Source organism: Triturus cristatus, chromosome 3_1, assembly GCF_964204655.1.
Source record: "Triturus cristatus chromosome 3_1, aTriCri1.1, whole genome shotgun sequence".
Lineage (NCBI taxonomy): Eukaryota > Metazoa > Chordata > Amphibia > Caudata > Salamandridae > Triturus > Triturus cristatus.
In genome coordinates this window covers 243377543-243402765 of record NC_140583.1, presented here as the reverse complement: position 1 = coordinate 243402765, position 25223 = coordinate 243377543, and the positions used below count along the sequence as shown (strand labels likewise).

General features: G+C 46.4%; 1 protein-coding gene across 2 annotated transcripts in view; it reads left to right on the top strand.

The window, feature by feature from the left end:
• UBE2Q2 (ubiquitin conjugating enzyme E2 Q2) overlaps positions 1–25223 on the top strand; it is an 844760-nt gene that overhangs the window by 488310 nt on the left and 331227 nt on the right. For both annotated transcript variants that reach the window (XM_085643780.1, XM_085643779.1), the window contains exon 5: positions 5218–5358. In XM_085643780.1, coding sequence (XP_085499906.1) covers positions 5218–5358 — 141 coding nt within the window. The remainder of the gene's footprint in view (positions 1–5217; positions 5359–25223) is intronic.

Genomic DNA, 25223 nt, shown 5'->3' with positions numbered 1-25223 from the left:
TTATATAACCTTGTGTGGAGACTTTTTTGTGGTGTTCCTAGTGTGTCACTGGTGTGTGTCTGTTGAGCAAATGCATTACACATTGCCTTTGGAATAAGCCTAACTGCTCTGCCAAGCTACCAAGGGGGTGAGCAGGGGTTATCCTGGGTGTGTAACTCCCTTACCCTGACTTGAGTGGTGGGTTCTGCCTGGCTTAGGTGCATGCCATAGCCAACCAGAAACCCCATTTCTAAAAACGCTGTATGGACCTCAGGTTGTTGAGATGCTGGAGAAGGACACTGATATTGCCAAATTGATCGATGCCCTGCAAATTTCAGCTTCCAGTGGCTCATTTCAGAAGCAGCAGCCTCTAAGAGGTGCCAAGGCCTACTCCCTTGATCCCACCTATTCACACCAGAGACGGGGGCATCGTTTCCACCAGCAGGGGGTACACCAGAAGTCCCGGAGGGGCAATAACCAAAAAAGGGCAGGGGAGGGGCAGCTCCTGCAAAGGAGCTTCCACCACTAAATACTGTTTTGCCTCTAACCCCCCCCTCTGTCCTCCCCCCAATCACAAATCACCTGTTGTCGGGAGATTGGAGGGTATCCTCTTTGTGGGAGGTAATAACATCAGATCATTGCGTACTGGTGGTGGTTCCCCACTGCTACTCCCTCCCAGCCCCTCTCAACATCCCATCCCGCACACATACCCTCAGCAGGGAATAGAGGAAGAGGTCCAGGGACTCCCCCGGAGGCAGCCAAAGAATAAGTGCCCCCTCACCACCTCTGTGAGGGCGTTTACTCTCTTTACATACTCATCTCCAAGAAGACTGCTCCTCTAGGACAATATTGGACCTCGGGCTCCTCAACCAGTGCGTTATTGTGGAACATTTCAATACGACAACCTTGCAGGGTTCATCCTTCTGCCTCTATAAGGAAACTACATGGCAGCCCTAGACCTAAAACAACCCTTTTTGCACGTAACCATCTATCCGTCCTACCGGTGCTACCTCCGCTTTGTGGTAAGTGGTCATCATTACCAATTCACAGTGCTTCACTTTGCAATTACCACAGCCCCAAGGGTCTCCACAAAGTGCCTAGCAGTGGTAACTGGTCATCTTAGCAGCAAGGTAGTTCCTATCAAGACTGATATAACGACTGCCATGTAGTACATTCAGAAGCAGGTTGCATGCACTCTCCCCTACTCTCATCATTACAGCATGAGACCTGCCACTCAGCTGTCTGCCACCGTATACACCATCAGGCAGAGTATCATCTGGGAATGTACAATGACCTGGCAGACCTGCTCAACAGGATGCATCAATAAGTCCACATGTGGGAACACCAACCACAAGTCCTACTGTAGCCCCTCAACGTTGTGACACCCCACACATAGACCTGTTCATCACTAATAACAAAATGTTCAAACTTTGCCTCCAGGTACCTACAGTCCAAATGCAATAAACTATGGTGAGCTGGTCAGGGATCTTTTCCTCTGCTTTTCCACTTTTCCCACTGCTTCCATACATGGTACAGAAGATGCGGCAAGAAGGTCTCTTCCTTATCCTGGTGACCCCCCACATGCATACTGCCAAGGTACTCCACATTCCTTGAAATGTCCATCAACCCCCACAAGAAGCTATCCAACAGGCCTGGCTTTCTCAGAGGCACTTAAGGCCAGAGCAGTCTCCCAGGCCAGTCAACCTAGCAATCTGGCCCCTGAGGTCTTAGAAATTGATTTCCTACGCCTTCTGAAGGAGTGCATGGATTTTCCGCTTGAATCTTGCAGGCTTAAATTTTGTTATGGAATAGCAAGTCTATCGCTGCTCTTTTGGGCTGAAAAATAAACCGGCTGAAGGCCACTTCTGATCGCCGTCCTCAATGTAGTCTCTGACTGAGGCTGTTTAGTGCTGCAAATCGGTGTGACCGCCAATGTGATATAATGTAAATAACAAGGCCCCCCTGCTAATGGGTGCGAGTTACAGGGTTAACTCTGAGTGCAAACACCTATGGCAACTCAAATATATTCTAAGACCAGTAACATAACTAGACATACAGGGACATAAACACCATATTATAAACAAGTACAAATGTTAATTTATTAACCCCTTCTGTGCCACCCCCTTTCCCCCTCCTGTGCCGGGCGTTTTATTAGTGGGTGGGGTTCATGACGAGATAGTCTCGTCATGGGCACAGCGCGACCGTGCTCCATGACGAGACTATCTCGTCATGGGCACTGAAGAGGCTAAGAAGATATAATAAATATTGAAAATAAGAAAAAACAAATCGCAATCATACCTGCAGTCACTCTGAAATCATACTATACAAAGAAGACAAAAATTCATGGACATAATGACATGAACAGATTAGTTCTCATCAACTGATATCTTGTATTTTCTCATATATAATAAATATTTCATCCAGAAAACTGATTTATCTCCATAGAATATAGTACAATCAATAACAGTCTGAGACTGCAAGCTAAATTCTTTCTCTCAGGTAGCAGTCAGTGGCTGTAAACCAAATTATTTCTCTATGCGCGTTTCTGCACGAAAGTGCCTTCAGAAGAAGCCACATATAACACTTTCATGGTACCCAAGCAAGAACTCCAGGGCAATCTCTCAAACTGATTATTAAAGATGAAAGAAATACCTAAATATGAAGTTGGCTACGTGAGCCAAAGATCAGTTGCCTATAAATTACATAGGCAATCGTTTAACCCACGTCGATACCCCGAGACTGAATCGGATAGTGCCTAACAGTACATGTATATTTACAGGAAGTTGATGCCAATCTATTCACATATAAAAATAAGAAGTACGATATTTAGGGATAGCCGCTTGATACAGAACCTAAGGCGGCATATGCAGCAGCTCAACACCATCTCACTCAATCAACCAATCAATCAGGGAATTGTCAAGTGTGCTACTCACCCGTGAGGGTCTCACGGCGCTAAGGGGACGGGGGGGAGGGAGCAGCAGCGCCGGTCAGTTGAAGAGCCAGGTCTTCAGGGTCTTCCTGAAGATGTACAGAGAGGGGGCGCATCTGATGTCGATCGGGAGCTCGTTCCAGGTGTTGGCCGTGATGTTATAGAATGCCCAGCTACCCGTTCTGGCTCTGTAGATGCGCGGTGTTTCGGCTAGGGTGAGATCGGCGGATCTGAGGCTTCTCTTGGGTACGTGGAAGGAGATTCTCTTGTTGAGGTATTGGGGTCCAGTGGTGTAGATGCTTTTGTAGACGTCGGTGAGTGTCTTGAAAGTTACTCTCTTCTCGGCGACGAGCCAGTGGAGGTCTTGCAGGTGTTGGGTGATGTGTTCTTGTCGAGGGATGCCGAGGACAAGTCTGGCTGCGATGTTCTGTATGGTCTGGAGTTTGTGGAGCAGAGATTTATTGATTTCGGCATAGAGGGCGTATCTGTAGTCCAGTCTGCTGGTTATGAGTTCGTGGGTGACGGTCTTTTTTGATTCAGGGGAGGGGATCCATTTGAAGGTCTTGCGAGGGATGTGGAGGGTGTTGTAGCAGATGGAGGCGACGACGTTGACCTGTTGGGTCATGGCGAGGGAGGAGTCCAGTACGATGCCGAGGGCGGTTGGCCACCAGGTGTTGTCCCATGCAGTGGGTGAGGGTCCGAGGATCTCTGCATTCTCAGAGTTGACCTTCAGGCAGCTACTGTTCATCCAGGATGCAACAGCTTTCATTCCTTCCTAGAAGGTGAGTCTGGTGAGGACAGGATTCTTGGTGAGGGAGAGGATGAGCTGGGTGTCATTTTCGTAGGTGACTCTAATGAGTCCATGCTGCTGACGATGGCGGCAAGGGGGTGGGGGGGGCCCATGTAGATTTTGAAAAGCATAGGGCTGAGTGACTATCCTTGGGGTACTCCGCAGTTGATCTCTGTGGGTTCGGAGAGGAAGGGTGGCAGTCTGATTTTTTGAGGTTCTGCCGGTGGGGAAGAAGTGGAGCCATTCGAGGGCGGTTCCCTGTATGCCGGCGTCATGGAGTCTGGCGGCGAGTGTGCAGTGTGAGATAGGTCGAAGGCTGCGGAGAGGTCGAGTAGGATCAGAGCCGAGGTGTGGCCTTGGTTGAGGAGGGTGCGGATGTCGTCTGTGGCGGCGAGTAGAGCGTTCTCTGTGCTGTGGTTGCTGCGGAATCCAGATTGGGAGGGGTAGAGGATGGAGTTCTCTTCGATTAATTTTGTTAGTTGGGCATTGACGGTCTTCTCTGTAACTTTGGCTGCGAAGGGGAGGAGGGAGGTGGGTTGGTAGTTTTTGAGGTCTGAAGGATCTGCCGTGGGCTTCTTGAGCAGGGGCTTGACATCTGCGCATTTCCAGTAGTCGTGAAAAAGACAGGTTTTGATGTTGTGTTGTACTGGTGCGAGGGTGGCAGCTTTGAGGAGGATGTGCGGAGTGCAAGGATTTCTGGGTGATCCTGAGTGGATGCCTTTCATGGTTGATTCGGCGTCTTCGGTGGTGGCTGGGGTCCAGGCAGAGATGGTGGCTTGGCTGGCTTTGTTGGAGGAGGGAGTGGTTTCAGAGTCCGGTGGCCGTTCATTCAAGTTGTCGTAGATGGACTTGATTTTCCGATGGAAGTAGGAGCTGAGCTTGTTGCAGAGTTCTTGGGAGGGGGTGAATCCGTGGCCTCACTGGTGGGTTTGGTGAATTCTTGGATGAGCCTCAAATCGGTGTGACCTCCAACGTGCTAGTCATAGCTCCTTCTCTGACTATGATTAGATAGCCGAGGTGTTTCTACTATTTGATTGCCGATTGTATTGTGTATTATGAAAACAATTGTTGCACTTTGCAGGCATTAAAGCATCAGCAACGCTAAACAATCATGGAGACAAATGTGTCCTCTTAATTATCTTATTGACTATAGTTACCCAGCGTTGTAAAAAAAGAAAAGTCTGAAAATGGGCATAGAATAGAAATGGTACAAATGAGGGAAAACAGAAAAGCTATAATGGATGGCCCAGCAGTGTTCAGTAACTCTACTCTATACCAAACCAAAAAAATATAACACAGCTAGGCCCTACATTGAACGGTGAGATTGTTATGGTACTAGCAATTGTTATTGATGTATAAAATAACTAAAAATAAGGTTTGTACATTTAACCCTGCTAGAGAAAATAGTGAAAAAGTGATGAAGATGTAAAAGCCTGTTTTGGTGATTGAAAACTGGCTATACATAGGTGTAGGTGAAGAAGATATTTTAAGCGGTTTCATCTGCCGTTTTCTCTCTCAGGACATTGAAGACTTGGATCATTATGACATGAAGGAAGAAGAACCCGTGGATGGCAAAAAGTCTGAAGATGAAGGCATTGAGAAGGAAAATCTTGCAATATTAGAAAAAATCAGAAAAAATCAGAGGCAAGACCACCTAAATGTAAGTTTAGTAATCAACCCAATGAAAGTTATTTAAGTAATTGAAACATAAGACTTCAATGTCAGTTTAGCAACACTGTTCCGAGTTAATAATTGGTAACTTGAAACTGGCTTAACTTGCACAAACAACCCACTCCATCGGGATCAAATAAATCTTCAATGTTAGATTTCTAGTTTTGAATGTGAACTTCTGCTTTCTGTTAACAATGATTTATGTATAATTACACCGTTGATATGGATTTGGCATAACCAACCAGTTGGATTTAGCATTTACATTACTGTGTCCAGTACAGACCGATGTTGAGATCATTTGTAAACTGTATATAGTGCTAAACACGAACTACCAAATAAAACACCACAATCTTGCTGATTAGGATGCATAAAGCAAATCCGTCTCCTTGGTCACTGAGGCTTTTCCACCCCCAGTACTGAGCCTTTTTTTGGCTATTAGAGGTAGTTCTGGCTTGGACCTCCCTAACTTTCCCCCCCCCCCCCCACATAAGGCATCCACACCAAGTGTAAGCTCTTTTTTTCCTGACATGGGGATAACATTTTGAGTTTTTGGGGAAAAAGTAAGAATGTATATGTTTTCATTAAAATGGAATCACTGAGAATTTTGCTGTGTTAGTCACCATCTTCCCAACTTCCATTAACGTGCTGCGGCGATTCAGAAAAAAACATTTTTACCACAGTTTTGCATTCAATGTGTAGCGCATTCTTCCAGTTTGTTGTGCTTTCAACCTACTTCCAGTTTGTGGTGGAAACCAGTGTAAAAACCATGGGTGATTCAGGAAAGCTATAGATTTTTTTTTTTTTAAGTAGGCAACATTTTAAATTCAACAGGGCATCATATGTGTAGATCCTGCAAACTTTTCTCAAAGAAACTGTTAAAATAAATATTTAAAATGAGTAGGAAAAACTGCCATTTATGCCGTTTCCATCTGTAACTTGCTGTTACGATGGTAGATATACAAAAGCAATATACCAATAAGTGTGCCAGTCCTTTCTGTTTAAGGGGAAATATAGGGTTTGTAAGTTGTTCAAGAACTCAACGTACCCAGAGCCAACTCGTCAGCTGCACCTTACAATGGGTTTTCATTGTGTACCAAGTATAGACCAATTCATATAGTCAAATATGTGGAGTGAAAAATGGATATCAAGGAAACCTATGCATTTCTGAAGTGGGCACCAAATATGGAGTTTATGAGGAGTAGTTATTTGTATGTCTCTGAATTTGTGCACACCCATAAAAGCATGTGGTTCAGAGGGCATTTTTCACAATGTTTTCTTTGTTACACACGGACTTACATTTGGAATGCCCAAAGTCTAATTGGTAATACCAAATGTTCTACCACATTTTATGTTCCCACATGTCTTCTGATCAAAATTGTACCTCACTTGTTTGTGTGGCCTAGTCTCCGTGACAGGAAATGACCAAAATGTAACCTGGACATTTTTCAACTGAACACTGACCCTTCTTTTGCAATGTGAATCGCTGTTGATGTTGGTACCTAGCTTAGTGGGCACCCAAAGAATCCGAACACACCTGCACATTTTTTTAAACTTGACACCTAGGGGATTCCAGGTTGGGGTGGCTTGCATGGCTCTCACCAGGTTTTCTTACCGATAAGCCATTGCAAACCTCAATCTTTGCCTAAAAGCACACATTTTCCTTAAGTTTCTGTCTGGGAAACTTTTGGTATCTGTGGGCAGCCACAAATTTCCTACCACCCAACATACCTCCCGGTCACCCGATTATATAAAAAAAAAAAAAACAGTACCTTACATGTGTAGGTAGGCCATCTGCCTGGGACTCAACATGAACACCATGTTTTTCCACTGAAAACTGACCCTTTTTTATGCTGTGTTGAAAGCTGTGGATTTTGAACCCTAGCTCAGTCAGCACCTAGGGAAACCTAGCAGGCTGAGATAGGCACCAGGGACAATAATATATATACTCTCCTGCCTATTTCCTTGACGAGCACAAACTCTGCATCAGCACCTCTTTTGCTCTGTTGCAGAACTCCAGTTGGCAAAGTGCTGATACTACAACCTTGCCACGTCCTCCACAATAGACCCAAGTAGAGGCTACTGCTTCTGCAGCAATAAGTCTTTTAATAACAGACAATTGAAAGTCAAGGAGGGACATCAGTCTTCCTGTTGTGGTCTGCTGATGGACAACATATGCATTACTTCTGTTGCCAACTGAATCAGTCGAGTAGCCAACTTCTTGTACCATGTGTGAGTTTTACGACTTGAATTATATGGTTGCAGAACTTGGTCATTTTTATCCTCTCCACCCCTATACTTGATGTAATCAAGTGTACAGGCAGGCTTGTGGACTTCTGCCAACTGTCCCCAAACTGTGACGTGAGACTTTCTCTCACAGTTAAGTGTATTGAGCACCTATACTTCCCACCTGTCTGAGAACTTGACAGCGAACAGTTCATTGAAATGGAACGCAGTGCTCAGACCTTTATGGAGCTTCTTGCAAATAAGCTCATGAGGGAACCCTTTGAGGTGCTTTCTAATGGTACTACGCCATCCTAGCACAGTTCACTTATTAGCTGGACTCCTGTATAGAAGTAATCTACATAAAGGCTATTACCTTTATGAAGGAGAAGTTGGGCAAGCTCATACAATCTTTTCACTAACTTCTAACGTGGAAGAACAACCAGCAAGATCTATTGCAGAGCCTTCCCTGTGTAAACTCTCAGGGTGTACACATTACCAGTAAAACTCACACAACGTGTACATCTTGATGCCATAACGAGTTCTTTGATTACACATTTACTGTCTGAACATCAGTGCCCTTTTTACATTATCAAGTGCTCATCAACTGTTACATTCTTTCCAGGAGTATAAATCTTTGGAAACTTGGCAAACAAATGTTCGACAGGCTGAATTTTGACTAACCTGTCATGACCCTGTGACAATTCAACAGAATTGTCACTGAAATGCAGTGTACCCTGCAAAACCAAAGACCTGTCTCTGATCAATACTGGTGCAAAACAGGATGTTATCCAAACCACACGAGTAGCCCAATAAGACTGCATGGTTGGTTTGTGGACTTTTTTCCAAATTTAGTGTTATGCCAATAATTTTTTTAAGGTCCCATAATGAAGTGGGAGTGCCCTAGAGTGAGGCGCCAGAGTGCCTCCATCCTACCTCAGAAACTGTTCAGCTTACAAATTTGTTTGCTGTGCAATTTCCTTAAGGAATTCTACATTCAAAAAAGATGAAAGTAGTCGATAGGCAAAACGTTTGCTGTATTTACCTTGCATCCAGCATTTCTAGTGACTGAGGGAATTACTGGCAGGACTAAATTGGGAGTCTGCCAAGTGAGTACTCTGTGCTTGGCGCTTTATCTGCCTGCATTCTACACTGGTCTACACCATCACAAAATCTTCGCTGCACAGTTATTGCTTGTAAAGGGACATCATGACTACCAGGGCCATGTTCCTCTGAATCCCTGGAAGGCGATTTGTCATCGTGAGGAATTATGACTGAAAATGTGCTCGCCATATCCTGCTTCGTGACCCGCTCCCTCCGATTCTGTCTCCGTATCAGACTCTGCCTCAGAGCTCTTATCCTTTATACAAGTAAGAGCCTCAGAGGCAGCGAGATGTCATCTATTTTCAAACTGAAACTTTCAGGCCTAGGTTGAATGTAAAGATAGTTGTAGAAATGATTGCTGTGTGTGGGGTGGGGGGGAGAAAGATTATGCTATGAAGTGAAAGAATGTTATGCTGTGATAAGCTGTGATCACACTCTCAATTATCTGACTCAAAGAACTTCTCCAAAGATCCAACACTGCCAAAATCTTCTCCAACGAAGCTGAGAGAAAAAGATAAGAAAACAATAGTTCATGTTGCAGCACACACAATAAGACAAAATAATGTTCGAGGCATGTGGGCTGCTGAATTCATATCTGTGCATAGATCGCCGCCTAGTGTTGGGTCCGGATGTTTGCACGTTGTTGTCCTGGAAGAGTCTTCGAAGTATCCTTGGATAGGTGACTCCTCCCATGGACTACAGTGCGCATGGGCATCCTCTCCATCCTCAGATTGTTTTTTTCCGCCATTGGGTTCGGATGTGCTATCTTAGCTCAAGTTAGGAAAAACTTTTGTCGAGGCCACAAGGCCTTTAGTTCGCGTCGGTACTGTTTATCGATCGGGTTTCGATACTTTTTGTTAGTTTACTAACTTTCAGCACCGACTTTGTTCGCATTTGCCTGTCCATCGACTCTACTTCGACGATGGAATCCAGGACGCCATTCAAAAGGTGTCCGGTATGCAATGCGAAGTACCCACACATCGACGTCCATCCGGTGTGCAACAAATGCCTTTCGCCGGACCACGACGAATCGACATGTATGGCCTGTGCCCGGTTCCGTTCAAAGAAGACTCTGCGGAATCGTCGAGCGGCGAGGCTCGAAGCGCAGCACGCGGCACCGGCCCCAGCTGACATCTTCGACGAGGCTGACGACGTCGAAGAAGTAGAAGTCTTACCCTCCAGTCCCGTTTCCGAACACGAACACGAACCCGGATCGGACGAGGCCGACGAGTCACTCTTCCACAGAGGTGAAGACGACACCGAGGTAGGAGACGACGAGGAGGCCTTAGGAGCCGAAGAGAGTAGCTCCGATGATGAACAAGGCCTACCTGTTCAGACCGAAATTTCACCAGCGCCACAGACTATGGCTCCGGTCGAGGGATCGCCTTCGGGCCTTACCCGAGACCTATCACGCAGTCCTTCGGCCCCGCCCTCGGGCCCGGCCTCGGACGTTCAGCGGCAGCCATTACCGCTTAAGCCAGCTGGTTTCCCTTCCACGAAACCGAAACCGAAAGCTGCTCAGGTTCCTACGAAACCGAAACTGAAAGTGGCGCTAGTCGGATCGAGGCCTTCAACACCTTCGACGCCAGCGCACCGGGTCGGCACCGACCGCACCAAGAGAGACTTCGGTGCCGAACTCGAGACGGGCGACATGGGAGTCGACAAACGGAAGAAGGTCATCGGCGCCGACAAACCTGCCCGGTTACCGGCGTCGACGCCACCGACACCGAGGGCCGTCCCGCCTGCTACGCCTCGCAGCACTCCCTCGACGACACCAAAACCTCACGTGTCGAAGACGTCGACGGTGATCTCCGCACCTCGACTCGATGCGCCACGGGCGCAGAAGATATCTGCAGCCGCCTCGACGACCCTGGCGGGGGCCACGACCTCTAAGGCGCCCCGAGTACGGCCTGGCGCGATGCCAGGCTGCAGATCCAAGGACGCCCTCCAGGACCCGTCGGGTTCCGGTTCGGCTCCGGCGGTTTCGTCGGTGCCGACCAGCATTACCTTCGGCTTGCCTCCACCCACAATCCCGAAGGCGTTTCAACTCAGGACACAGGTCACCAAAACTGCGGTTACACCTGTCGAGCCGTCTCCGTCACACGTCATCGACGCCGACACTGGCAGGATGATTCTCCACGGCCGAAGGATAACTTCGGAACCGCCATTGGAACCTTTCAGGATCCCGCTAAAGAGGAAGCTGCCTGTGGACTCAGAACCTCTCCTGTATGAACCCTTCTATTCACCCTACCAGGATCCACACCGGGCCTCCCCCACACGCTCCGACACGGATGCATTGGGGGACTACTTGGATGAACAAGTCCCCTACCATGTGGACACGGACCCTGATGACCAGCAGGACCCTGACCAAACTTGGGGCGACCCTGCAGACCCCAGTGCACCTCTTGATGCACAGGACACACAACTATATGGGCCAAAAACATCACCCACAGAGGATACTGCGGCGTTCAACGCTCTGATTGAACGTGCGGCAAACAACCATGATGTACAGCTTCACTCTGATATCATCGAAGATGACTTTCTAATGGACACCTTTGCATCCTCAGAAAGACATGTAAAGACTCTGCCAATGTTGAAGGGGGTCCTCAAGCCAGCCACTGACATTTTCAAGGAACCCACCAGGGCACGAGTGATAAACCCCAGGATCGATAAAAAATACAGATCAGCACCTGGGGATCCTACTTACATCAGAGGCCAATTACCACTCGACTCCATCGTTGTGGCGAATGCCCGCAAGAGGGCACACTCGCAGACAACGGGTGACGCTCCTCCCCCGGACAAAGAGTCCAAGGTGCTAGAGACCTCCGGCAAGCGAGTTGCCGCACAAGCTGCAAACATATGGCGCATAGCTAACACTCAAGCGCTCCTCGCTCGCTACGATAGAGCGCACTATGACACACTGGAGCAACTTCTTCAGCACCTACCTGACCCCTACAAAGAAGGTGCAGAAATCCTTATCAGAGAGGGACAGCTACTCACAAATGCTGCCATTAAATGTGCACTAGACGCTGCAGACACGGCTGCCAGGGCCATCAACACTAGCGTCATCCTACGACGTCACGCCTGGCTACGTATCTCAGGATTCAAGCCTGAGGTACAAAACAATATACTTAATCAGCCCGTCAACCCCGACTTTTTGTTCGGACCTGAGGTTGACACCACCCTCGAGAAGATAAAAAAGGACACGGACACTGCAAAGTCCATGGGCGCCCTACAAACTCAGTCCTTTCGGAGCGGCTCCTTTCGTCGCCCCGGAAACAAGGGGGCAGGTAGAGGACAGGGGTCACAACAAACATATAACAAGGGTAATACGCAGACCACCTACGATAAGAACACCCGAGGTGGCTATCGTGGCTCCAGTACCAAGGGCAGAGGACGTGGCTACGGCAACACCAGGTCCTCCCCCAAGAACAAGCAGTGACGCCCTCTCCCTTCCTCCCGACCACATAACACCTGTCGGGGGAAGGCTACAACGGTTCCTGTCCACGTGGAACTCCATCACCACGGACAGGTGGGTCAAAGATATTATAAAACACGGTTACTGTCTGGAGTTAACTTCCACTCCACCCACAATACCACCAAGAAACCGTCCTATGTCCTCAGAGCACTTAACGCTCTTACAGCAAGAGGTAGAAAGTATGCTTCTAAAAGGCGCTATCGAGCTCGTACCCATCCACGAGCAGGGCACGGGGGTTTACTCCCTCTACTTCTTAATTCCAAAAAAGGACGGGTCGCTCAGGCCTATATTAGACCTGAGACCCCTGAACCAGTACATTCTTTCAGAGCACTTTCACATGCTCACTCTACAGCAAGTCCTTCCGCTTCTCAAGCAGGGAGACTTCCTAGCATCACTGGACCTCAAGGATGCGTACTTCCACATACCCATCCACCCCTCACACAAAAAATACCTCAGGTTTACTGTTCAGGGGCAGCACTATCAGTTCAAAGTCCTTCCCTTCGGCGTGACAACAGCGCCCAGGGTTTTCACGAAGTGCCTAGCTACGGTGGCAGCACACTTACGGAGGCAGCATATACACGTCTACCCCTACCTAGACGACTGGCTCGTTCAAGCGAAGTCGGCCCAGCAATGTGCAAGCCATATGTCCCGCACCATTCACCTTCTTCACAGTCTGGGATTCTCACTAAATTACCCAAAGTCCCATCTCCAGCCCGCACACGTACAACAGTACCTGGGCGCGACTATAGACACTCTGGCGGCCTCAGCTCAGCCAAGTTTAGTGAGGATCAACAGCATACAACTGCTGATCTCCAAGTTCAAACCCAATCACTCGCTTCCAGCGCGAGTGTTTATGCAGTTGATAGGCATGATGGCCTCCTGCATCTTCATAGTCCCGCACGCGAGATTACATATGCGCCCACTTCAGGAGTGCCTAGCACGTCAGTGGAATCAGGCTCAAGGACAGTTGAAAGACCTAGTGTTGGTGAGCGGTCGGGCATACAACTCTCTGCATTGGTGGAATCCACAAAACCTTTGCAAGGGGCGACCGTTCCAAGAGCCTGTTCCACAAATAGTACTGACAGCGGACGCGTCTCTCCAGGGATGGGGAGCTCATGTACTACACTACACAGTGCAGGGACTATGGACGACACAACAGAAGAAGATGCACATCAACCTTCTGGAACTGATGGCAATCTTCCTGGCCATGAAGGCTTTCAAAGTACATCTGTGCAACAAGGTCGTGTTGATCCGGACGGACAACATGACCGCAATGTACTACATACAGAAACAGGGAGGGACACACTCTCCACAGTTGTCTCATCTGGCTCAGAGCATGTGGAAGTGGGCCATTCAGAGGAACATGTTCCTCATGGCGGAACACCTCCCCGGCAAGGACAACCAGATGGCGGATCTGCTCAGCAGACACAGCCACCAGATGCACGAGTGGGAGTTACACCCATCAGTACTCCAACCGTACTTCCAGCAGTGGGGTCACCCAGAGATAGACCTATTCGCGACAAGCGAAAACGCAAAATGCCAAAGCTTCGCCGCCAGATTCCCACATCCGCAGTCGCAGGGCAATGCGATATGGATGAACTGGTCCGGCAGATTTGCGTACGCTTTTCCCCCAGCACCGTTGATACCGCTGGTGGCTCGCAAACTCCGACAACACTCCCTGACACTCGTCCTAGTTGCTCCCACGTGGGCACGCCAGCCGTGGTACACCACCTTCCTCGAACTTTCCGTGGTACCGCATCAAAGGCTGCGGATCAAACCCGCGCATTTGACGCAGAACCATGGAGAGGTTCAGCACCCAGATCCGCAACAGCTGAACCTGGCGATCTGGCTCCTGAAGTCCTAGAGTTTGGCTATCTCAATCTGCCACCTGACTGCATGGACATCATCAAGGAGGCCAGGAGACCCACTACAAGAGCTTGCTATGCAGCCAAATGGAAAAGGTTCGTCATTTATTGCGGTAATAATGACATTAACCCGCTGGACGCATCCATCCACGACATCATATGTTACCTCTTACACCTATACCGATGCAATCTGGCGTACACCTCTATACGTGTCCATTTGACCGCAATATCAGCCTATCTGCAAACCAGGCAGCACCTCTCTCTATTCAGAGTGCCTGCCATCAAAGCATTCTTGGAAGGACTCAAACGAGTCATTCCACCTAGTCACCCACCGGCTCCAATGTGGAACCTCAACTTGGTCCTCACACGCCTGATGGGTCCACCCTTTGAACCTCTACACTCATGCGAGATTCAATTCCTTACCTGGAAAGTAGCCTTCCTGGTAGCGATCACTTCCCTAAGAAGAGTTAGTGAACTCCAGGCACTAACCGTTCAAGAGCCATTTATTCAGGTTCACGCCAACAGGGTCGTACTACGTACCAACCCCAAATTCATGCCCAAAGTAATATCGCAGTTCCACATGAACCAGACTATTGAACTGCCCGTTTTCTTCCAAAACCCACAAACTGTTGCAGAGCGGGCATTACATACACTAGATGTACGGAGGGCCCTCATGTACTACATCGACAGGACTAAACCCTTCAGGAAGACAAAACAACTATTCGTTGCCTTTGCCCCACACCACAAAGGTAACGCCATCTCCAAAGCAGGGATAGCCAGATGGATAGTTAAGTGTATTCAAATCTGTTATCAAAAGGCAAAACGCACATTAACTATTCCACCACGAGCCCACTCAACACGCAAGTTGGGGGCTTCCATGGCCTTCCTAGGAAATATTCCCCTGCATGATATATGCAGAGCAGCCACATGGTCCACTACACACACATTTACAAAACACTATTGCGTAGATGTGCAGTCAAAACAGCAGGCAGCTGTAGGACAGGCTGTTCTCAAAACACTTTTTCAGACCGCTGCAGCTGGCACGGGTAGCCGCCGCCAATAGAGGGCACTGCTATGTATTCTATGCACAGATATGAATTCAGCAGCCCACATGCCTCGAACTGAATATGCTACTTACCAGTATGCATCTGTTCTTGGCATGTAGGGCTGCTGACATTCATATCGCCCTCCCTCCTCCCCGGCGCCTGTCGCAGCTGCAGCTCTCAGAATTATTGCAAGCATGGTCATCACTTTCTGTATCTACTCCATCACTGCCACAATGGCGAAAAACAATCTGAGGATGGAGAGGATGCCCATGCGCACTGTAGTCCATGGGAGGAGTCACCTATCCAAGGATACTTCGAAGACTCTTCCAGGACAACAACGTGCAAACATCCGGACCCAACACTAGGCGGCGATCTATGCACAGATATGAATGTCAGCAGCCCTACATGCCAAGAACAGATGCATACTGGTAAGTAGCATATTCAATTTTGCTACATTTATCTCTAATGGCTCGAGAAATGTATTTGTAAGATGTGCTCCTTGTAAAAGAGCCAAATGCGGGTGACTCATAATGAAGTTAGTTATTTGCACCTGTGCCCCTCAACCACCCCATGGAAGGGAAAACTTAAATATATAATTTCATCCCCCATCGGGATCTCCACCATGGCTTGTGGAGTGACCCCCCCCCCCACACACACACACAATTCTAAAATGGTAATCCCTGTTGTCGAGCGGTCCCTGCTCATGGATCACGGTGCATCCATGATCCACCAGCAGGGATCAGTGTGAAAAAGGCATCGCTGGAAAGTGGAGACTCTTCTCCTTTTTAGCAATGCTTCTCAAATTGGCTGAGGCAGGCTGGAGTGATGAGACTCAAGGACGAGCAAGGAGCTTCCTTGCCTGCTCATCTTTGCATCTACGCATGGGACCAGTGATGTTGACTTGCCGAAGTCACTGATGGCCGGTGTAGGAGCAGGGCCTGATGTGGAAGTGATTCCAATTCAGCCCCCACAGAAGCCTCGCCCCACCCTAGAGGAGGACCCATTTGTGTCCTCCGCATTGCGAAAGACGTCAACGGTCGTCCTCCTTACTAAAAGGGTTGAGTAATGTTCTGACTTGCACCACTGTAGGTTTCATATTCAGCTGATGAAACAATGTTTCATAATGTTGCCATTACAATGGAAATATCTTTGAGTCCATTGTTGCAGTACTAGCTGTGAATATCGTGACCAGAGCCCTCATATATTGGTTTGTTTGTATTTTGTGTCTCTTTTAGACTATATACAGCACTCTGATACCCCAGGATTATGATTGTGCTTTATAAAACTCTTTATAAAAATAAATCTGAAGACCCATACCTGATGCATAGCAGCTGTTGATTGCGTGCCTTGTGCACTAGCACCCTTTGTCACACGTAACCAGTTATGACTGGAGTGTATTCACACCATTTCACATTTATTTATCCTAGCAAGCAATCATGTGGTAGTATTCTGATTTGGCTTCCTTATGTTTTTTCTTTTTAGGTCTCGTGACTTAGGCAGCGCATGCGCTGCTCTCGTCTTACGAGGCTTTTTGGAATCAATACGATTCCAAAAAGCCTCGTCCCAGCTCCGCCTTCAGTGTTGATTCGTGCGTGTCGTTCGGCGTCACGAATCATGCTGAAGGTAGTGCAATGATTGCATGCAAGGCATGTCAATCGCTGCTTGTTGCCACCCTGTCTCCTTTTATCCACGCCCGCCGGGATTTAATCTTTTACCGGCGGTGTGACATTCTCCTCTTTATTGCTCCAGACGCACTTTTTTGTTTGCATTAGGGCACTGGCATAATGCCGCGAGTTTACATCGGAGCGCAGTGGCCATATATCTTAAATATTAAAATAATAGTACATTTATTTTAACCCAGTACAATGCAGAAATCTATTATAGAGCCGAGATGGAGAGACATTTTATTGTTGTCAGGCGGAAGGGCCAATCACGCGATGATAGAACCATCTCGCGGCTTCGTGACCGACGACACTCTTCAAGGTCGAACAGAAGCCTGTTTTAAATGTGCCAGCGATACAAGGAACATTAACATAAACATTTCTTTATGCATCAAAACTCTTTAACTGCGCGTAAAAACAATGTAACGAAATTACGATCTTGCACAAATATATGCTTCCTCATCCTGGTCACCGGCCTTCACCACTTTTCACCACTTTTCAGCCTTCCAAAATCTTTCTGTTGGGTAATATTATGCTGTTCTTAACTCGTTCTTGCCCCCATCTGCAACAACTCACTGGACTTGCATATACTTCGAGTCACAGTATAAGCGCGAACCATAGTGAGAGACCTGCTCTGCGTGAGTATGGTGCTGCGTTTGAACAGTAAACCGACCTGAAAAGGTCACTCAGAAACTTGCAGTTGTTTTCTTCTTGCTGATTGTTTTTATCCTCACACTTGATCATTTCTGCTGGTGCTTTAGTGTGAACTCAGAGAGAGAGATGTTTTAAGACAAGGGCATATTGGTCAATTGCCCAGCGCCCCATCTTCCAAGGGACCCCCTGTAAAAGTGAACTTTCACTATAAATCACTTATGTGCATTTTTGTATCTTGATTTTGTATTTGGTTAAACAACACAAGGCTTGTTATTTTTATCTGTAAAAAGCAGTAAAAACGGAAGCCTACATTATAGGCCAGTCTTCTGAAAAGAGTATGGCTACCCCAATAGGGGATTTAACTATAGATTTAAGTTATCTAATAAACCAAGGGGAATCACCGTATGATGTTAAAAGGGCTCCAATCCACTGGGATTCCCAGTGGCATTCTTCATCAGAGTCCTCATATAGATCCCTAGTGTGTGTTAATGGGCTGAACCTTGGTAACCAAGCAAGTTCTTTGATTACTGAGTGGGATCCTAAAAGTAATTGTCTAGGGTGTGCTGAGGGTTCAGGGATACCACAAGGGAAATTAGTCTCCTCTATATCCCTGGGTCAACATGGCCATGACACCATTCCCTCATTGTGGTGATTTGCTTTCTTTCAGACCTCCCAAGTATCCTTTGAGTCTATATTGAATACTATTTGTGTATATTTGATTGTAAAAGTCTGTCTCTGTAAACATACAAGCCTTACATACCGACCCCTTTGGTTTATACGATTTCCCTGTTATCAGCTAGACAAAGATATTCATTTAAGAACCGCACCGTTGCATATCTATGTGCATCCTTATACATGTCTTCATGTGATTCGTTTGATCATTGCGGATCAAGTAGGGCCCTTATGAAGCAATTCAAAGTGTCAGTCTCCATCCAATCCATTCTGAAGTATGGATATCTATGTAGTGCATGTAGAAGTGTATAAACAATGTGCAAATATTATCCTAAAAATTAACTAAGATGCCATGTGTAATTAACTCAACCTACAAATATTGTGATTTACTGATTCTCCTTTCTCAGTGGCGTCCTATTTATAGCACCTTGCAGGTAAACAGGCCGGCGCACATTGTAGTCAAAATCTGTTAACATACAGTTAAAAAATCACCCATGAGAATGTCATTGTCCGAGTTCTCCCTGTTAGAGGACCCATCAATGTCACCACTTGCGCCTCACGTACTTCATCAAAGATCTTGTCCCGGCTGTGAACCTATTTAGATCTTCCTTCCCTCACATCTTAGCTTGGGGATAGTTTCTCAGGCAATAAGTACCTGTTGTCTCCCCCAAGCACATGACCATTCACGCCTCATCGCGTATGTATGTGCCACTACCCATTGATTGTGTGCCGTGGGAGGCATTTTTATGCCAGTTTATTTAACTTGGTGTAGAAAACCACCCAAATGTTTCGGATCTCGGTTTTAGTTTGCTGGCTGGGAATAATCATGTCTTAGACTTCCTTGCTGTTTTCACAATAATCCTCTGGGATTTAAGATGCATGTCTACTGCTAATTATTTCTGGAGCCCTATCAATCGAATTTAATGGTTAAGAAAAAAAGTACTTCTCATTTGTTGGAACCATGATTTTGATATGACTGGACTAAATATAGAAGGGAAAACGAAAATGGCACCCACTCATATACCATGCATCCATGTCTACTGCTAATTATTTCTGGAGCCCTATCAATAGAATTTAATGGTTAAGAAAAAAAGTACTTCTCATTTGTTGGAACCATGATTTTGATAGGACTGGACTACATAAAGTAGGGAAAACGAAAATGGCACCCACTCATATACCATGCATTCTTGCACTATTTTGTGTGTATTAGTTGCAATCCCGGCTGACCCAGGACTGACCTCTAAATTCCAGTTATACTGTGTATGGTTGGAACAAGATCCCCACAGAATGATATGGCTGTTTTGTACGCTGTGTTACACCTGCTTAAAACTTTGCCATTGCCTAATTGCTCGAGACCTCTTTGAGAACTTGCCAACACCACAATTTCAACTGTACTGCTTCTAGGAAAACCACGGCTGTTACATTTATAGGACTCTCTCTGTAACTTAAAGTATTTGCTACTTTCTTTGTGTCCCTCCCCCACCTCCCCCTTGTATTTTGAGTAAGAAACATAAGCTACATGTTAGCGCATGGTAACACAGATCGCCCTATTAAATAGATTTGTATTGTGAATCACAGATTTTGTATGCGCTCAGGTCTGTGATAACAACCAAAACAATTGGACAAAAACTGAATCTGCTGAATAAGCTTCTTTTTGCTATATAGTTGATGTATGAATATGTTAATAACAATGATAGTTTTAAAAAAAGGCGTTTATTGCTGCAGTTTAGCAGCTTCATAGCTCTGCAAATAGCATGTTACTAGTCCTCAACTAAATAGTACTAATAGCATCCACTTATAAAGGATGGAGAGGCAGTTATGGTCCGCCCTGTTGGTATTCAAGTGGCGACGAGCAGGTTATTCAAAGATATCTGATTTATCGTGCTTATTTTGTGTATTCATGTTAAACATTTTTTTACTTCATGCTTTAACTATATTAAACACCAAGTATAATTGTTTCACTTCACTACTGTTGTAGGCAGAGGTTTACCATATCATATAAAACAAATGGTTGTGACACTTATCAGACAACAGCATGAGAGGCTCATCTGACTCCTACCAGGTTTTTAAATGCATTAGCCCTTTGGGCAACAAAAGGTTTTCTACCTGGGCCAGCAAGCCTTGAGGAGGCACAGTTGTGTTCTGTCTTCTGATTTAACTTCCATTCCTAGTACCCATGCATGACTACATGGCGTGTTCTGCACTTTATTTCCACTAACCACTTCTACTGCTAGGGGCTCACAATGAAAGCTTAAGATTAGTGTTATGAGGTATTTAGTAATACTGTATCCCTGCTCTTCCGCTTTACACCATGCATAGAATTTCTACCACTCCATCTTTTAACTTCGTGTCTTGGTCTTCCTCCCCGTTATGGCTGATCTCTCCTTCTAATCTGGAAAATCTCAGTTTGTGCAGTCTGATGTAGTTTTAGACAGGGTGCCCAGTGACTCTATAGTCCCAACGGTCTTCTGTCACTGTATGTACCACTTTATCCTTTCTCAAGAGATGACACAAGAAAGCCAAGATTTTGGTATTGACAGCGTTCCCATCCTCCAGTGTGCTGCTGCTAAAATAAATTGGACTCTGTTTTCCTTGCCACTAAAGCAGTAGAACATGTTTTTTCTATAAAGGTAATCACCCTTTCCAAATATTCCCGAAACTTTACTGTTACTTGTTTCATCCTCTCAAAACACCTGTCTGTCTAAATCCCATTCACTGAGTTAATTTGCACTGTCGTTTAATGCCACCTAAGTTATTAAAATATTCCATATTTGTATAGTATGGTTAATCAACCGTGAGGGTAATTTGGCGCTGGGTGGCTCAGTTGAAAAGCCAGTTCTTTAGTATCTTCCTGAAGTCTTTTAAAGAGGGTGATGTCCGGTGGTGGAGGGAAATGTCCGGTGGTGGAGGGAAAGGCCATTCCAGGACTTGGTGGCTAAGTAGGAGAAGGAGTGGCTTCCACTGTGGTTTCTGCAGATGCGCAGTGTGAGTGCGAGGGTTGCGGATCTCAGGATGGTTGGTGGAAGTCCAAATGATGGTTGATGTATGCTGATCCTAGGTCGTAGAGGGCTTTGAAGGCGTGTGTTAAAATCTTGAATTGGCATCTTTTCTGGACGGGGAGCCGGTGGAGGTTTCTGTGGTGTGTGGAGATGTGGGTCTTTTTGGGCAGGTCCAGAATGAGTCTTGTCCCCCTGAGTTCTGTATCGTCGGTAGCCTCTTCATGAGGTCAGTGGATGCTTGTGCGTACAGTGCATTACTGTAGTCCGGCCGACTGGTGACTAGAGCTTGAGTGTCGGTTTTCCTTGTGCTGATGGTGAGCCCTTCGAAGCATACAGAGTGTGTGGAAGCAAGCAGAGAAGATTGTGTTGATATTCCGTTTCATGAGGAGCTTGCTTTCCAGGATGATGCTGAGGTTGTGGGCTTTGTCTGTCCTGAGTTTGACAGGCCACCAGGTGTCGTTCCACGGGGAAGTGTTGTTGCTAAAGATCAGTACTTCGATCTTGTCAGTGAGCTTCTAGCAGTTGATCTTTATCCATATGTGTCGTGGTCTGCTAAGAGAGAGAGGATGAGCTGTGTTGTCTGCGTAGAGTATGATGAGGTTGTGGTTTCTGATAATGTCGGCTAGGGGTGTCCTGTAGTTGTTGAAGAGGGTGGGGCTGAGGGATGAGCCTTGAGGGACACCGCAGATGGTTCACTTGGGTTCAGAGACAAGGGGGGGGGGGGGGGGGAGGTAGACAGATTCTGTGTTCCTTCTGCAAGGAATGGTGCTATCCATCTGAGGGTGTTATCCTGGATTCTGATGTAACGCAGCCTCCTGAGGAGTATGTGGTAGAATATGGTGTCAAACGGCAAGTAGAGTTAAGCAAAACTTTATGCATCTGCATCCACTCAGTTGCTGTGATGTTGTGCGCATTGTTTAGTGCCCTCTCTGAAGCTCTCCCAAGCATTCTTAAGCAGATACCAACCCAGCTGCCACATTTCTTGATGAGATTTAATGGCATCCTCCTCTTGTGTTAGTAGTTTGTGTATGTATGAGATGAAGTGAAGTTATTTCTCTTGAATCCATTTTCTAATGGTTTAGCGGTCTCCTCATCCCCATTTTGTTTTATAGATGTAAGGCTTAGTATCACTTTTGACATTTGTCTGCCTTTTAGGCTGTTATACATATGGTCTTTGGAATTAGGCCTGCTGTTCATCACTGGGGTTTCTGGCAACATTCATGTCGTAAATGGACATGCCCATTGATTGTACTAGGCTCTTTGGGGAAAAGGCCCGCACGGTACTAGAACACTTTAGACAGTCATGTTTCACCCTTGTTTGTAAGCCCGCTTTCACCAGCAGTACACGATGCTTGGAGAGTAATTGTGGGTTCTGGCCTGTCTACAACAGCAGGCAGGGGCGGCTACTGCCAAAATAAAGTGGTGGGCAATAGGGGCTGGAGGGGCAAGTAATTGTAAAAAAAAAAGCACTTGCCTGTTTCTCTCGGCCTCCTAAGTGCTCCTCTCTTCCCAGAAGACGTCCAAGGGCCAGCACAGGCTCCCATACACCCCACCCAATCTAGACGCTGCTCTCATGCTATGAGAGCAGCAACAGGATTGGTCTGAGTGGCCCGGTTAGTCACTAAGGAGTCTGTGCCATTTTCTCCACCCGGCTGTCCAGTACAGCTGGGTGGAGAAATCGAAGTTGGTTTGGCTGTACTAAGACGGCCGCCCCAACTGACAGACTCCTCATCGTTGACTGCCAGTCAAAAATAAAAACGATGATAAAATTGTTTTATTATAGTTTTATTTTTCATCTGCAGTGGGGGGGACGTTATAACTGAGGCAGCAGGCCTTGTAATTGGTTCAGCAGCTGGCCCAGACTTTTCACGACTCTGGACAACACGTTGGTGGCCGGGGTCACAAACAACGCCAGCAATCTTCCACCTTACACACACTGTTGGAAAGCCATTGGGTTTTTCAAACTGTACAGAATGGGTATGCCTTGCCAATCATTATATCCCTCCTTGCATCCCACCTGTTCCTACACAAGTACTACTCTTCTGAATGTACATACTATGTGTTATTCCGCCACCTAGTGGTTGGTTCTGGAAACTTCCATATAATCTACATATATTTTTAGGTCTCACCTAGGAAACGCTTGCGCTGTCTCTTCGAGACATGTTTTTAGGATAAGGGCATGAAGCCCAGCCCACTTTCCACCCATCAATAGGCTTAGTAGTCCCTCCTTAGTACCATCTTTTCTCTTCTAGTAACCTCTCATGAGGACACCTCTGTTACATGTGTTACTCGGTAGGCATTAATTACAGCCTCCAAGCACTATTTTCTTGAATAGCTTTGTCCTGCCTGCTGTTCAGGCCGGACCCGCTCTTCCTCCCTGCTTATTTTTTTTTTTAATTTATCCAGCGCGGCATGCCTCAGCAAGAATCATGGCAGCTGTGCTTTTCTTTTTAGATTCGCTGGCCAAATGAGTCCGCATGACTTTCTTTTTCTGTTTAATGATGTTTTTTAAACATCTTAAGCTAAAGCGCAGGTGCCTCGATTGCTTAAAAAGTAAACCTAAAAAAAAAAATGCATTTTTTTCTTTACTTTTGAAGCAATCGCAGCACCCTTGCTTTAGCTAGAAATGCTCAAAGCTAAAGCACAGGTGCCTTAGTATTACCTATTCTCTTCTTGTAACGTCCCATGAGGACACCCCCCGTGTGTTACTCGTAGAGTTCATTAAAGCCTCCGAGCACTGTTTTCTTAAATAGCTTTGGTCTGCCTGCTTGCTTACTTTTGTTAGTCGTGGCACTGGTGCTGTAGCTTTTTTTTTTTAAAACCACTTTTTTTCTATTTCTTTACTCTTGAAGCTGTCCCAACACCCGCGCTTTAGCTAACGATGTTGAAAGCTAAAGCGCAGGTGCCACATAGGTCTTGCATTTGCGAGAATTTGAGCTATTGGCATTGTAAATGATAATGCCTTTTATTCATGTTTACAAAACCTGCTTGCCAATAGCTCAAACTCTTGCAAATACTAGACCTATTGCATTGCAAATGCTCGTTTCTTTTATCTTCATTTTTTTGGGATGCCCCAGTAGGTGTGTAGTGTCAAACCTATGACGCCAGACCTACACCCACATTGTCCCTGTGTAAGGCCGGCATCTTCGGGATCTTTTTACCATTCCTGATGACTTGTGCTGTTCTAGGGCTTATTACTTATTTTATGTATCAATAGTTATTTAATGAACACACTTTCACTGAATAGGTGGGCAGGTCACATGTGAATCTAGTCTGCCTCCTCCAGGTGTTTGGCGTTGTTTACCCCCCCCTTGTGTGTGTCACTGGGAGGCTAAGACTGGTAGTCTTGCTCTGCCCGAAAGGGATGTGTCTGTGATGTTAGCTACTGCCACTGCATGCTTGTGCCCTGTTTGCAAGCTTGTTGTGGACTCTGGGTTTGACTGCTGGGAATCCCTCTCTGCCCACAGGATTTCTGATAGAGGTGGTTCCTGTTCATGAGTATCCATTTAAAATATAGGCTTCCCATTGCCTACCCTGTCTTGTATGTTTTTTTCATTTTCTGGAGTGACTCACCAACTGCTGCTCTAAACGGCCTTTCCCAAGTAAAGGGCATATTTATAATTGATGCCTGTACTTCTTGCAGGAACCCAGAGAACATTAGCTGTGCGTACCGCCTTAAAGGAGTGTACATCTGTCTACTAGCAGTGTCTACTGCATCCGTTGCTGACCCATCTAACTCGTCCACTAATTGAAGATAGTGCCTCTTTTGCTTTAGTGATGCATAGAGCAACAGTAGTTCTGGACTTTCAGTTACCTGCTCTGGAAACCAAAGCCAATTTCTTAACTGACATTGTTCAACCAGGTCAAGACTTCATCTGAGCCACGGTAGGGTTTAACAAGGCCCTTTCTGATACTTTTAGTGACTTTGTCTAATCTGTGTTCAGCCTGTCCACCTAGCGAGCCCGTGGCCAGATGGCACAGGCCAGCCCCAAACGCATGATAGCCTTGTGGCGCAGGCATTCACAAGTAAAGTCAATCTGAATGCTTTCCCTTCAAAGACTAAGATAGCAGGTCAAAATGTATTGATTCATTTGGCAAGAAAATATTTTACTCTGCTAGCGTGGATTTGTACAGTATACTTTCAGGCACATACAC